The sequence below is a fragment of the Phaethon lepturus genome, unplaced genomic scaffold (genome assembly GCF_000687285.1).
Source record: "Phaethon lepturus isolate BGI_N335 unplaced genomic scaffold, ASM68728v1 scaffold2919, whole genome shotgun sequence".
NCBI lineage: Eukaryota > Metazoa > Chordata > Aves > Phaethontiformes > Phaethontidae > Phaethon > Phaethon lepturus.
In genome coordinates, this window is record NW_010562572.1 from 1 (window position 1) to 16,090 (window position 16,090).

Consider the following 16,090-nt stretch of genomic DNA (forward strand, 5'->3'; position numbering starts at 1 on the left):
TCGCGGCGGCCAGTCCGGCCGGCCGTCGTGAGCGGAGCGTGGCGCGTGAATCGACGCGACATACTGTCATGATACGGTTAAAATCTTAAAGCAGCCCGAAAAGAGTAGGTTATTCCGACGAAAATCTGTGGTAATCAGCTGAACGTTACACGGGGTAAAGAGCTGCTGCTTGAATTTAACAGCTTTTATTCCCCCCCATTATTTAAATAAGCACAGATGCATTTGTAACGAATTGAAAGGTAGATTAACTTTGGGACTTTGGTTTCTCTGAATAAGGTTCTGGGTTTCGTGGCATTCACAGGATAGGCAGTTGAGTTCCCATATATACTATTGCTTATTTTTATGGTGATGGATTGGACTTGGATGTTAGAGTACTGTGTTGATTGAGGCATTCGTAGTTCAGAAGGGTCTTAAAGTCAGCCCAGGATAGATTGCCTTTTGGAAATTCGAGGAAAAAATTTTTCTAGTAGTATCCAGCTGCATTTTCCAACTAGATTCTAATTCTGGATGTAACTTAATAGCTGAGCAGTTTATTCGGTTACTGAAGGTTTTATGTATTCCTACATTTCTAGACTGAAGGATGTAATATTTGTGAAACTAACTGGAACTAGGAATTAAGCAAGTTATTAAGGGAAGTTGTTGATGTACTGGGTTCTAAAGAAGGCTGTGTACCTGCCACAAGAAGTAATTAGAATATTTTAAATTTGGCATCGTGCCTTCAAATACTACAGCATGTTGTTTTGGAAGCAAATTGTTTCCAGAGGACTATGAACTTATGAAGGAACCTGAAGTGTTTTTGGCTAGACGGGTTCTTGCTTGAGCCCAAATTTTAGTTGACTGGTATTCTAGTGACTTGAAATTGTTACCATTTGATACAGTTTGTGTATTTTAAATGGTGGTGTGAGCAACTGGCAGTGTCACTGCCTGACTGTTTTTCATGTGCGTCTCTAATGACAGCAGTCCAGCTTCTTCCTTGTATCGCTTTGTTGGAGAGGTGAGTATTCCACTTGCTATCATTTATAAACTGATGCTGGTACAGGGTCCTGAATACCACATGAGCAGGTGTGTTTTGTAAGGTTGTATGGTAGCTCACAGGAACATGAGGAATATACAGAAAGCTTTCAATTTCCTGGGGGTTTTCAATAGGTGAGGAGTAGGCATACCATTGGAAATTCCTTACAGAAGATACTGTAGTCGCAATTATCATTGTTGCACAAGATGACATTTTTGTTTTTTCCCAATGGAGATGGAAATGAGCTGTATTTCTGGATAAATGCGTAATGCTCGTTACCAATAATGGTAGATGAAAGGAAGGGTTTACAGAAAGTTGTGTGTCTAACTGCTGTGTTTTGACATGAGAAGCCACAAGAATGTGTGAGAGAAGTCTACCTGAAAAATACTATTTATCAGCAACCTCACTTAGCCTCAAGTTGGGTGGATATGAGCCAGCTCCAGACCAAAGGTAGTATTTCTCTGGGTAGTGTGATACTGTGCTTGAGCTGAAATTCCCTCTCTCTGACTGGTTTGCGGTCAGCACTTTGCACAGTACAGCCACATGGCTGTTTATGTTAAGGAGAGATGATTTGTCATATTCCACTGATACTACAGGTGGATTTACTGGGACTTCCTGCTAATAGTAGTTAAGTTTCTACATGGTTGCTTATGTGAGGAATTGGAAGTAGGCCCTTGAAGTCAGAGTTTTCCATCAAGTCGTCTTCTCCTCAGCAAGTGGGAAGCTGTGTTTGTGAAAGCAGGGCGTTAGTTGTTCTGTGCCCTCGTGCTGAGGGACAGTGTTTGCTTTAACGTGTTTCCAGTGCTGACTCTCAGAAACTGCTGAGCTGTGCTTCATGTTTTGATTGTCTTAAGTATTTTCTTGGATGTAATCATACCCAAAGGTTATGTTTTTCCATAAATAGCTTAAAGTGTTAAGGACAGCGTCAAGTATAGCGACTGTTCCAAAGGACAGATAAAGACCCCACTAGATACAAACTGTCATTCTTCACCACATTGAATTCTAGCTAGGGCTAGTTAAAATTAATAAATAAAATAATGTTTGCGATGGCTTTTTCCCTGTAGCACTATTTGGTTGGATGATCTTCCTGACTGGTATTTCTTGATCTGCTGGGACTTCATGTGTGCAGACTGGTGCCTGTCTAATAAGAATAAGCCTAAGGGCTCTCTTGTATTTCAGTATTGATATCTAAAGAACTTAACAGCTATTTACAAACATAATAATTAAGTGTGGCCACTCATGCATCCCAGTTACTTTCTTAGGGACTCTTACTTTGTGCCTGGTTACCTGGGTGATGGGGGTGTTGGTGGTAACTGGGTAGAAATGTCCTATAAGTCTAAGAATAATTTGTAACCGTGAATAGTACATAATACTTCCATAGATGATTTGAAAAAATATGAACCTCTGAGTGGAAATTAACTTACTCTAGGCTTAATATGTGCTATGTATTTTATGGTACATCAGTTGTGTGACCAAGTGTGCATGCTTTGCTTAAGGATTTGATAAATGTAAGTTTTGAAGAAGTGGTCAAAATGTACACTGTATAGTCACTGTTACGTATCAGCAGTGTTTGTCCTGTTAATGCTGAATTGTTTATTGACTGTTGTTAGTGAACGCGGGAGAAGGGAAGTCCTTTAATGCCAGGTGAGGATTTTTCCACTGGCCATTTTGAATGAAAGATGCTGTTTTGGAGTACTGTTCTTTTCCATACTTTGTGAGGTTAGAGGGAAAGGGTCTTGTCTCCTCATTGTGGTGAATAAATGCCCTTTATCACAGGAGATGGGAGTGTGGTACATTGCTCAGGAAGGTGGGATGACAGTCTAGAAATGCACAAAGCTGAATTTGTGGATAGAGTGTCCATTGGTTATTTCAGAAGGTATCTAGTGCAGGTGGAGGCAGAGGTATCAGAGTCTCTTCCCTGGAAATATTACTATGACAATTTGGTCATATATGCTGTGTAGAGTGTTCAGGGTTCTTTTCCTGTGTACCTGAATTACTAGTAAAATACATTGAATAGTCAGTGCTGGTATCCAGAATTTTTTAAACTAGGTGAAGGGCTGATACTGGTAAAGACATTCAAGAAACCTTGATTCAAGCCTTGTCTCTTGAGGCTTTTGATCTGTAACAATGATCTTTGTTATGTTTGCTTTTTGATTTGTCACCAGTGCTAATTTTCATGGTATAAATACGTTTCTGGGCCATACTGTTGTCTGGTATGTACCTTGTTAATGGTGTATTTTTCCTATTTTTTTTTCCCTGTGGCAGAACTTCCACCTTTGTTTAACACCGGCTCTTCCAAGTTAGATTTTTCTGAGACTGATTGCAAATGAGGACTAACCAAACATGCCTGTGTCACTGCAGCTGTGTGAACTGCTTGAACTTGTTTGATTTATGTTCAGTGCCTTAGTTTTGGGGGGGCAGTCTATTACTGATGAAGCTTTCTTTTGGGTCAAAAAAACCACCTGCAATCAAAGTTCAGTTCCTCTAATGCATAGGACTCGCAAGTTTTGTGGATCGCACTCCTGTGTTTTAAGCTATTACTGCCCTGAGGTGGCTGCCCCACTTCTTTTTCAGAGGCACATGTTTTCTTCTGCCTCCTTTGCTGTTGGGGAGTTACCTGTCTTAGCTGACTGGTTTTGGCCAGAAGTTAATGTTTTAAACTGTCCCCAGCTGCACTTGTAAGGGACAGTTTAAAACTTTTCGTGTAGCACTTTTCCTGTAGCTGGCTTTTCTATTCCCATATCTTTACATGTATCCATCACACATAACTGTTCTTTAAACAGTTGATTGTAAAAATGGATGTTCCTGTCTGAACTTGCTGTAAATTAACTGAAAAACCTGCCCCAACAGAATTCCCAGCTAGTGAGAGTTTCCATGCGGTGGGCTTTGTATTGGACAAGTTCTGTGTCCTTCTACCCCTACCCCCCTGGCAGAAGAACAACGTGGGTTGTTCTGGGAAGCACAGAATTTCGGTTCCTCCTTGCTACTGCATTGGCTTCTGGATTCACTAAAAAGGGAAACCCTTGAATTATTGCCAGTGGTGGGAGAGCCCTCTTAGGGATTCCAGGGGCTCTGAGAGATCAGAAGACGGTTTAGGATTCTTTTGCTGCAGCTTTGAACATACCCAGGGATCAAGGCATTGATGAGTGCCTGTAGTTACACCTTCCATCTCTGAAGAGTTACAGGTGTATTGTGAAAAGCTTTTTGTGACATTTTAATTAATAACTTGTGCTTTAGATTGATCTGGAACACTTACACAAGAAAAGATCCTTTCGCTCCCAGTGTTCTATGGTGGATTTTTTTTTGTGATGGTTGTTAATATAAAATGGAAATTGTCTCTCTGCACAAAAGGCATTTGAAGAATCAACCTTGCCAACCTTCTCACCTAGTCCAGATTATATGTGTAACATTTTGATGTGCGTGTGAGTATTTAGTCTTGTATGTGGCAATTCTTGTAGCATCATCAGCTTTCCAATTTTTTTTTCCCCCAATTCCAGGAAATGCTGTAAAATTGACTTGTGCTGGCAGTTAGGTGTTATGTGTATGTATGTTTTTAAATTACATTAGTTGTGATCAAACGGGAGTAAAATGTAATTTTGTGTTGTTTTAGAGGTTATTTTGGGCATAGCTTAAGATGACAGAAGTAGGCACTTGTGAGTCAGAGCAAGTTCCTACTTGAGTTCTACCAGTTTAAGGCTCAGGACATGGATGAGGCTGTAGGTTGATGTCCTCTTCCAAATCTACCTGTGGTGGAGGCTGTTGCCTCCTCAGATCTGATGACAGTGCTGCTCTGTGCTTGCTCCCTAGCCATTTTCAGTTAGTCATCTGGGCTGCCTCATTACACTGTTTAACCCAACCTGTCTGGCTGTGTCTGGCTTGAGTTAAGGAGGCCTTGTACAAAAGGCTCTTTGAAGGGAATCGAAGGAGCAGTGATTGAATTTCCATCCTCGCTTAGGGACCCTTAAACACTACACCTATATTCAGTAACACAGTTGTTACCCTTGGCTCCTTTTCTTTAGGTAGTATGTTAAGCTGGGAAAAAAACAGTTTATTCTTAACTGAAGAATAAATACTGGAGCTTAACTGCTCAGTAGTCGGGTCTCCAGTATTTCTGTCGGGTATATTAAAAATACCTTCCAGTATAGGTGTTGCATACTTGCTAGTTGGTTTTGAAGTACATTTCTTGAGTTTTGACACATGTGCTTACCCCACCCTCCAACTGATGTTCTGACCGTACCTTTAACATGACTGTGCCTAGCTGTGGTTGGAGTTATTTGAGCAAAAGTGTTGAAAACCTTTTGAGTTTATTACATGAAGCTGGACTTGCAGATTTCAGGCACAGGTGGTTTGGGAATAGCTTCAGCCTATTTCTTTTTTTAACAACTTGAATGATACAAAATTAATGCAGCTTATTCTACAGATGTGACTGAAGACCATCTTCTGTGTAAGTGGTCAGCTTTATGCATTAATACTGTTGCTGTGTTTCTTGGAACTCCTATGCAGATAGGCATCTGGATTTCCTGAGCTATTTAGCCTCCTATATTTTTAAAAAGATTTTTCTGGACTTTGTTTTTATTTGAACTCAAGGTTAAAGACACTAAGATCTTTTGTATGAAGCAAAATAATGACATTGAGTGCTTTCAGAGGAGCCCCTTCCTATCCTCGTTTTCCATGTGGTCTTGTCAGCTACTGATACTTAAATAGCAGTTCCCCTTTCCTTCTCCCAAATCTGCCTCTGGGGGAAAGAACACTCCTTTCAGTTATGCTGAGTATGTAAGGCTGCTAATGATTTTTCCAAACTCAAGTGTTGAGGGGACTATCAAGGCTGCAAATGGTGTCAGTCATTACTTTGTAATACAAAGGAATAGAGGGTTATTTGGCAAAGTTTACTGCCTGCATGCTTTCTTGTAGACCTTCTTATTCTAGAATTTACAGTACAAAAAGAAAGGTGGTTGTCTCATTTAATCTTATATGCAGTACTGGCATTAGGATTGATCTTTTGACTGGCTAACGTGTTTTACTAGTCTCTCTTCTAAGCAAATAGAAATTGCTAAAAGAGCAAGGGAGCAGTTGTTGCTGAGTTGTGGAGCAGTGAAGAGGGTACTTTGCTGTGCGCTGTGAAATACAAAGCTGATTGGATTTTATGCTTTTTTGTTTAGTTAATTGCCTGTTCTTCTTCACTGACAAATAGTCATTGATACATGAGCTACTAAACATTCATTTTGTGTACTTTGAATTAAAATAAAACTTTTGAGATCATTAAGGTTGGAAAAGACATTTAAGGTATGTTAGTTCTGTTTGTCCTATCCCGAAAAAATGAAGGGCTACAAATGTAGTGACTGTATCGTGACACACGTGTTCTCAGGAGCTGCACTGTGACTCTTTGACCAGGCATACCTTGTTTTCCTTTGCGGAGTTCTAAACCTTCAGTATGGCTGGTAGTGAAAGAGGTTAGAAACAAAGGTATGGGCTCTAGTCACAAAACCAGGGAGAAAGCAGGTCCGTTATCTTCTGTTTCAATCCTGGGAAAAGAGTATTTTGCTGCTGTGGCTGCTTCTATGTGGATGGAAATCCTGATTTTACTTACTTGAGAATATTGAATCATTAAATGTCAATAGGGACCTTTGTGTTTTAATTTTGTTCCTACTTACACATTCACATTGAACTCCTTAGTGGATTCTGAAGTTCTGCATAAATCAGTTTCCCATTTGTGTCATATGTAAACTTGACTGCTGTCATACCTTCTTCACTGAAGGGTGATAGTGAAAGCCTCATTTCTCTGGTTTTGTTTAAAATGTCAGACAGTAAATGAAAATACTTTTTGCTCTAAAAATGGTGAGCCCATCTTCTGTCTGAACATGTTCTCTTTCCTCTGCAAGTAAGGGGTGGGGGAAACCCTTAAACTGAAGGACACAAATGCATTCACTCTGCAGAAGACTGCAGAAGACTTGGTGACTGTAATGGATGACTTTGCTTGGAACTGGAATCTCTTCTAGGTCACGATGTTTGGCCAGCTAAAACCAGTATTCATCTCAATTAGCTGATCATTGTGCATTTAGTCACATCCTGTGCATCTTGACGACAGGAAATTATGGGCGTGGTGAAGTCTTCGATCTCATAAAAATATCTTTATGGTAACTACAAATACCTTTTTTTCCCCTCCTTGGTTACAGTGGATGCTTCTCAACACACACTTTACTAGACAGCATGGTGGGGTTGCAGGTGTGAATTCTGGTCTGCCAAGAATGACACATTGCCATCTGCAACCATGACTTTGGAGCTATGTCATCTAATTAAAATAATGTTTGTATTTCTTTAACTGAGGTTTATCTTATGTTTTGATAAGTGCTTTATAGCACTGGTTCACTGCTATGCAGCATTTTCAAGCATTGTTCTAGAATTCTGCAATGGCACAGTAATGTTTACTGCATTCTTTTTTTCTGATGTGCCCCAGAGTTTTTCAGGATAGATATTTGGTTTGGGCTGTCAGAGCTCCTGCTAGAATGTATGGATCTAGGAAGGGGTAGGAGTAATGGAGAAGTAACTGTTATGTTCTGGAAGCACAATGGAATATGGATACATTCAGAAATGGACCACTTGAAATTAATTCTGTGAGGCAAAGTTGATGATATATGCTGCTCACTTGTCGTCAGCGAAGAGTGAGTTGAGAAGGAGGGGATGGATTATAGCCTTTATGGCACTTGACTCTGAGCCTTAATCAGTGACATATAGGATAAAAATATATGCAGGGAACAGTGGAAATAGGAGATACCTCTGCATACATACAGCCACTGCATCTCATTAAATGTCAAGATCTGAAAATCATATGGTAATAGCTTTAATGGTGATACTTTTTTTTTTTCATTCTTATCCATGACTGTTCATTATAAAATGCAGAGTTTACGTTTGGATCTTTCATTGTCTTAAAACAATGAAGCTAATTTTGTACTTTTAAGAACAGTGTTTTGCATAAAATATGTGCTTTGTAAACAAAGGCAACAAAACAGTACTTTACTGTTCGCCTGGCTATTTAGAAGATATGCAGCAGTCCAGGAGTGTTTTAATTCCTAAATAGTAGGTTGTATTTTCATGCGGTACTACTTGCTTTACAATAAAGTCAAAATGTGTTGTTTTCTTGTGTGTTTAAATCAATACTGGTTTTATTCTTCTTGTCTTTTGGGTGTTTTGGGATTGTACAAGTTGGCTTTTTCCAGAGTAAATGGCTGAGTAAGCCAATATTTCAGATACCATGTAGGAATGAATTCCAGTCACCATGACTAAGCTGAAGTGTATTTGATATGTGCTTATTGTTTGAACTTTGAGATTGCTCCAAGTAAAATACGTGACTTTCCATCTCAGCAATTATTGTTTATGACAGCATTTTATTTAGTTCTTCTTATGCTCTTCTTGTGCAACTGTGTCTAAGAGCTACATGTTTTTTCTGTGTTAGACTTTATTGGTGCTTGGCTGTAAAATTAGCATTTATCAATTTGAAATAATGGGTTATTTTCAGTCTTAGTCTGTATCCATTTGCTCTTGGCTTTGAAATCAGAGTGTGTAGGGCTGAAAAAATAGTTAAACTGATTGGGAGATAGGTCTTACAACTATAATGTATGCTGTTGATACTGAGTTTTTGCTTAAGTTATTCATCTTTTTAAAATTGTAGAATACCATCGCAAGTTAAACTTTCTGTGATTTGTGGGCTACTTAGTAGGATTGAAGACCTACAGAAGTTCAGGGCTCTCTTAAGAATTGTTAAGAACTGAAAAAAGACTGAGAAATGAAAGTACTAATAAATGTTCAAGAAAAATCTGTTTTAGAATTGCGCAATTGTTTATTCTAGTGATAGGCAATGAAACCTGGATGTTTCGAAATGTTGGCGTCAAAATACTGCAAAGGTATTGCACTATTACCTTTCTTGGCAATAGGCACTGGGTTTTTGAAGTACAAGGCATCAGGTATGTGTCTCTCTTCCCTAGTTCTTCCTCATCAGGTGGTTTGACCAAGGAATACTTTGTGTGGTATTGAAGGCTGCTGAACTGCTCTGCTGCTTCCTGGTTGTGAGGAAGTGTAGCAGAGCTGCTGGTGGGAAGTCCTCTGTATTGAGGGAGAGGATGGATGGGGATGGACAGGGAGGGAGTTGCATGATGTTTGGCTGAGCAAGTAGTATCAATGTGGATCTCGGGGAAGGGATCAGTAAAGAGGGAGTGGAATGGGATGCAGTTGCGCAGGGCAGTGTGTGGTCCAATACAAAGTTGGGGTCACAGATACTTCAGTAGTATCGGTGACAGCCTAACTTCATGAAACTTGAATTGTGAAATTGTAGTATTACATGTACTGTTGTCTTACCAACATGTGATTTTGTTATGTTACAGTATATGAAAACATTTTTTGCTTTACCCTTTTGTAGGAATTGATTTAATGTGGAAATTTGGGGTGTTGTTCATGCGCCACTTGTTGGTGACTTGTTTTCAGACAGTTATTTTTTCTACTCTCGGCTCTGCTGAAGCTCTCTTGTAGAGGCAGGGATACTGCTTAAGTACTTCAGTATATGTCACTGTTAATGCTATGGGACATGATAAGACTGTAAATAGACAAAGCAGTTCATAAGACAGTATTTCATGAAACTCATTTTAGAACATGGAAGTACTGAAATCCCTGCACCAGCATTCCTTCACTGCAGGATTTAAATAGAGATTGCTGTTTTGCAAGTTGACCTGGAACAGTCGTTTTCCATCAGAGCAGCTGTCTGACTTATCTACGTGTTTGGTCATATACATATCTGAGTGATTTAATATTTCAAAAACTGAGGAAGCAACAACTCCGTTGCTGAGAATTATGCCATTTTACTCTCAGTCAGCATAAACGTTGCATACTTTTGATGAAAAATGAATACTGCATTTTTTGTGCAATGCTGCCAGTGCATTAAGAACATACAGCAGTAGCAAGCATTGTAATTAAAGAGTAGGATTTTTTTTATATTGAAGCCCTATAAGTATATGTAACGTTCTCTTGTCAAAAGGCGAATTAGGATGGCTAATGTTTCTGAATGTAATAGCGTATTAGAAGAGGCTAAGGCTGTTAAAACACTTTCAAAACATCCGGTGAGTGTCACTGCATTAAAATGAACTTAAGTCAGGCTATCTTAAAATAAATCTACACTTTTAGCATCTACCACAAGCCAACAATGACCTATCTTTAGTACTAGGCATGGCATGAGTGGAAACTGTCATATGAGATTGACTTTTGATGTAAATATGTCTGCAGAGTGATTTAACTCTGTTGTTCATGCTATAATATGTAAAGCTCTGTGCTGTGCAGGCTGCTTAACCATGATTGCATTTTTGCATTTCTTTCCAGTGTTGAATGAAACGTTGAATTTCATGAATCTCCATGGTTAAACTAGGATGAATGTGGTGTTGGTCTTCCATCTCTCTCTTACTGGTGTATACTTCAGAATATTTTGGCTTCAGTGTGGCCTGTGCATAGGTGGTATTTGGTACTGTTTCTGCAAGTCTTGTAGACACCTTGGGTTATAAAATAGAATATAGTTTTTATATATTCTCTTGTCATTCCGGTAATGAGGTAAAAAAGGGGATCCTTTTCAAATAGGAACATTGGTGGTTGAAAGGCATGGAGATCTTTGTTGATGGTAACTTGTAAACTTGTTACTATTTATATTTCTAATACCATCTTGATTTAGAAAATTATTGTGGCATGTGTTTGGTGACTGTTCTGAGAACAAACTGTAACAACTGGCAGTGTGATGGTATCATTAAGGATTTCTTGCATTATTTCAAAATTACCTTTCTGATGCTCTATTTAGCTTGTGCTTCATACAAATTGCTTTTGTCTGCAACTTCTATGTACACAATTTTGTGGAAAAAATGGTAACAACAAAGATGTTCCCCTACTTTGGTTTGTAAAGATACAACTCGGTGTTACTTGTGTGTACTTAAACACAAAACTTGTCCAGAAACCTTGTGCAGGTAATCTACCTGCTCTGCAATTGCTGATACCACTGGATGTAGCTTCTGCTTTGTGTAGGATTCTGCCTTTGCATTCGAAGATGTATGTATAGATGTATGTATAGACAGGTGGCAAACTGTCTTCTGAAGTGTAGGAAGTGGTAGAACATACTTTGAATGAAATGACCGTTCATAGACAAACTCACAATTTCCGTGTTTTTTGTTTTATAGGCTAAAGAAATTTTGACAAAAGAATCTAATGTACAAGAAGTGCGATGTCCAGTCACAGTCTGTGGAGATGTCCACGGACAATTTCACGACCTCATGGAACTTTTCAGAATTGGAGGCAAATCACCAGACACAAACTATTTGTTTATGGGGGACTATGTTGACAGAGGATATTATTCAGTCGAAACAGTCACGTTGCTGGTAGCTCTTAAGGTAACTTTTCTTCCCAGCTGTACAGTTCTGTATAAAATTTACATAGTTACTATCCTGACTACACTTAATATCTATTACCAATTGTACTGCGTTGGTTTTATAGATATGAAAACTGAAATGCTGGCTGTCTTAGTTTTCTAAGGTACTTATGAAAAAACTTCTAGTGTTCAGGTGCAAGCCTGGATAACTTTTTCTAAAATGAGTGCTGCATTTATTTTTTACTTGCCTAAATAGCAATTTTCAAGAATTTATTTAGAGAGGTCAGCTCAATGCACAGGTGTAGTGAAGTTCAGTAGTAACAATTAATATAAAATTTGGAATTAATCTCAAAATTATTTCGCAGCTGAAGATTTTAATGAATTATCCCTTCTTTGCTCAAAGATTGTAATTGAATCTTCATCTTTAAAAAGAGTTTGGTTTTGATTGCTTTATTGATATATGATGGGGATGAGGGGAGAAAATTCTCTTTTTTTTGGGAAGATGTGTGTTTTGGTGCCTCTAAAATAAATTGTTACGTTTAGGTCCGTTACCGTGAACGTATCACAATTCTTCGAGGGAACCATGAAAGCAGGCAAATCACACAAGTATATGGTTTCTATGATGAATGTTTAAGAAAATACGGAAATGCAAATGTTTGGAAATACTTTACAGACCTTTTTGATTACCTTCCTTTAACTGCCTTGGTGGATGGCCAGGTATGTTGAAATTTTACAAACTTAAATGTTACTAGTTGTAAAGGAAGATACTAACACTGTATTCTATCATCTCTCAGCTTTAAAGGAATCTCTTGTAGATTTTTTCCTAAACTTCATGTATCTAACTCTTCCAGATTTTCTGTCTACATGGTGGCCTCTCCCCATCGATAGATACACTGGATCACATCAGAGCACTTGATCGCTTGCAGGAAGTTCCCCATGAGGTACTGAAAAATAATTTTCTAAACTCATCGTGGGACTCATGATTCGGCATATATTGGGTATTTGAATACACAGGCCAAAAATAAAATTCAAAACAACTTGGCAATATGAAAGTGCCTGTCTTGCTGTACTAGGTTTTTTGGTTGTTTGGCGGGGTGTGTGTTGGTTGCTTTTTTGGTTTTGTTTGGGGTGTTTTTGGTTTTGAATTTTGTAAGGAAAACTAAGGGGCATGTTCTTGCCTAAAGTAAGAAACATTTTAGTGTGCCTAGAATCTCAACAGGCATCATCACTTAATGATCTCAGAGGTGAGAACTATTTCTATGAAGACTCTTCATTCCGAGTAACTTCTTGATAGTATTTCCAGTGTTAACTGCACTAGCTGTTGCAGGTGATTGTGGGTTTTATTTTGGTCTCAAGGAGATGCTGTGACAAGTTCTGCAGGATGTGTGTGGGTTTTTAACACTCAATTTTTGAAATGTCTTAAAAAATTTCTTACAGGGTCCAATGTGTGACTTGCTATGGTCAGACCCAGATGATCGTGGTGGCTGGGGAATTTCTCCTCGAGGTGCAGGTTATACGTTTGGACAGGATATTTCAGAAACCTTTAACCATGCTAATGGCCTTACGTTGGTTTCAAGAGCTCATCAGTTGGTAATGGAGGTAAGCAGGCTAGCCTGTGTGTTTAAACCCTTGATTGCGTAGTTGGTGCGTTAATACCGTACTCTTGTGTGTCAGAGATGTGCATGTGCTGCTGTGACTACTGATGATCCAGCTGAGAGTCTTCCAGAAACTCTTATTTTGACAATATTCATGTGCTACTAAAGGAGTTCCTTGCTTTGATGGTGGAGTAACCTTTATTTTGGCTTTTTTTTTTCCTGAAAATTTACAGTAATGTCCCAAAAGAGACTTCAGTAGTAGATGTGGTTTTGAATTTCTGTGTAGATAAAAAGGTTCTTACTGACTTCCTTGTTAAGAAAATGCACACCAATATGTGTGTCTTGAAAACAGATGTATTTTTCTTTTTTACCTTGGTTGTGTGTTTTTGTTTGTAGTCTGTAGTTATCCCTGGCAGTTAGAATTTTTAAAGGTATGTCTGGATTCTGGTTTTGGTGATAGTAGCTTAAAAATCAGAGTAGATTGTGCACTTCAGAATTGCTGTTTTAATTTTTTAATTCAAATGCAATGGAGAATTCTTGCCGGTTTTGTTTTTAAATATGTTTAGCTCATACTTACTAGTAAGAAGCAACATAGGAAGGCCAAAATTCCTTTTTACCCTTTTTCTCTTGAGAAGACAAATAAAGATAGAGCCTTCATCTTATTTAAAATGATACTAGGAATGCCATTTAGGGGTTTGTGCATTAAAAATTCAGTTTAGTAGTCAGATGGTTACATGGAGTACAACAAATTAACTTGGCTGTCACAATTTTTGTTCTCCAGGGGTACAACTGGTGCCATGATCGGAATGTAGTAACAATTTTCAGTGCTCCAAATTATTGTTACCGTTGTGGCAACCAGGCTGCAATTATGGAACTTGATGATACTCTAAAATACTCCTTGTAAGTATGTTTAAAAATGAGATTTACATTGCCTTTTACTTTAAGATAGTTGCTGTAGCAAGATACTGCTTAATTGTTGTGTTAAGGTATGTTTTTTTACCCTTGTACGCTTTTTGGGTAGTGAAGCGAATATGGACTTGTTGGGTTAGTTGCATTTAAAGTCTTGGAGCCAAATATCTGAGACATCTTGTCTGTCAGATGAAAGTGAGACTCCTCGATTTTGTTTTGTATAACTGGAGTTTAATGACATACTATAGAGGTATGTGATTTGAGAGTAGGAGTACTCTGTCACATCTGAGGTGATGCCTTCCTATGAGTCTAGGGCAAGGGACTTCTGAAATCTTCAAATTCTTCAGATGTTAGGATGTCAGCTTTTTTAATGAGGTTTCTAATTAACTTCCTCAGCAACAACTTTTACTAGTAAAAGAGGCAAAAGCATTGTGTAAACTGCCCCATTTGACAACTACTGTAGACATTAACTTTCTAAATACATACTAATGTTTGAGCAATTTGAGTCTTGAAGCTAAGATTCATTTCTCTCCAGTCCTTAGTAGTAATCATAAGAGGAGTTTAAAATACGGGGTATAGGGATTATAAATACATACTAATAGGAGGAGTGGAAGAAGTTGAACGCTTGTCCTAGAAGACTACTTTAATTGGTTGAAAAAAGCTTGAAAAGGCTTACCTGTTCTAAGACCATTGCTACTGCATTTCATATATAAAACATACCTGAATGTGAACTAAACTCTTGCAGCTTCATTAATATCTATGCTTTTCAGTTTGCAGTTTGATCCAGCACCACGTAGAGGTGAACCGCATGTTACTCGTCGCACCCCAGACTACTTCCTGTAAAGAGATTTTAGACCTGTACAGTATTGCCATGAACCATATGTTGACCTAAAGAAAATGGGAAGAGCAACAGTAACTCCAAAGTGTCAGAAAATATTTAACATTCAAACTTGTTTTCACATGGACCAAAAGACGTGCCATATTCAAATACAAAGCCTCTTGTCGTCAACAACTGTGACCACTTTAGAATGAACCAGTTCATTGCATGCTGAAGCAACATTGTTGGTCAAGAAACCAGTTTCTGGCATAGCGCTATTTGTAGTTACTTTTGCTTTCTCTGAGAGACTGCAAATAATAAGATGTAGACATTAACACCTCGTGAATACATTTAACTTTCCATTTAGCTATAGCTTTATTCAGCATGACTGTAGATAAGGGTAGCAGCAAACAATCATTGAAGCTTAAAGAACATTTTTAAAATAAGTACCAAGGCCTCATATTTGTTCTGAAACTGTTTGTTTGTTTTATTTTCAGGGAATACTGTTTAATTTAATTGTATTGATTTTTTTTTTTTGTCTGCACTCAGTTCCCTCTTCCACTCTTTGCCCTACCATATTGTCCCTTGTAATTGTCCAAGGATAGTGAATTACTTTGAACAGAACTGTTTTTTTCTGTAAAACAATGTTACTGCAGGACAGAGCTGCAGTGTTTTTCATAATAAACTTGTGAACTAAGTATGGAAAAATGTCAAATCCTAATTGCATCTCAGGTCAACTGTGGTTTAATAAACTAAGATGTAGCTGGATGGGTTTTATAAACTTGCGTAGAAATTTCCACCTTAAATATTTAAAACGGAAGTGATTGGAGTGTGCTGGAAAACTCTGACCTTTTGAATTCTGTCCAGGGAGGTGCCTGGTCATTGATGTCATGCAGCTGAGAACAGAGCTTGCTTATTGCTCATGTGTTGCTCTTTCCCTCTTGGTGCTCTATTCAAAAATGGAAGAATATAGGATAACTTAATTGATTGAGCATGGCTTTTTTTTCAAGTGTAAATCTAAGTCTGAGTTACTTATGATGTAGGTGCTAATACGTAAAATAATTTTCTGAAAAACTAAGAATAAAACCAGTTTTCTAAATATTAAAGGAAATAACTTGAAATTTAGTACTATGTGTATTGCCCAAGCTTACATTCTGAAAAATAGTGGTGTTTTATGTTAACTTCTGTTAAAATATTTCCTTTCTACCAATTTGTTTCAGAATTTGAATCCTCATTTGATTATTTTGTTCAAAACAGAAATTCAAGTTTTATGCCTTCTTAAGGCTTGTGCTTGAAACTTAATGGGCATATCTTAAAAAGATGTACCTGGCTGTTTTACTTATATAGTTTAAGAGACTTTAAATTCCTTG

General features: G+C 38.0%; 1 protein-coding gene across 1 annotated transcript; it reads left to right on the forward strand.

Moving 5' to 3' along the window:
- The first annotated feature begins 10,044 nt into the window (after positions 1-10,044).
- On the forward strand, positions 10,045-15,428 carry LOC104615573 (serine/threonine-protein phosphatase 2A catalytic subunit beta isoform). Its single transcript, XM_010294294.1, has 7 exons — positions 10,045-10,116; positions 11,212-11,421; positions 11,943-12,116; positions 12,251-12,340; positions 12,837-12,998; positions 13,776-13,894; positions 14,674-15,428. The coding sequence occupies exons 1-7, from the start codon at positions 10,045-10,047 to the stop codon at positions 14,744-14,746; spliced, it is 900 nt and encodes a 299-aa protein (XP_010292596.1). The 3' UTR covers positions 14,747-15,428.
- Positions 15,429-16,090: the final 662 nt, after the last annotated feature.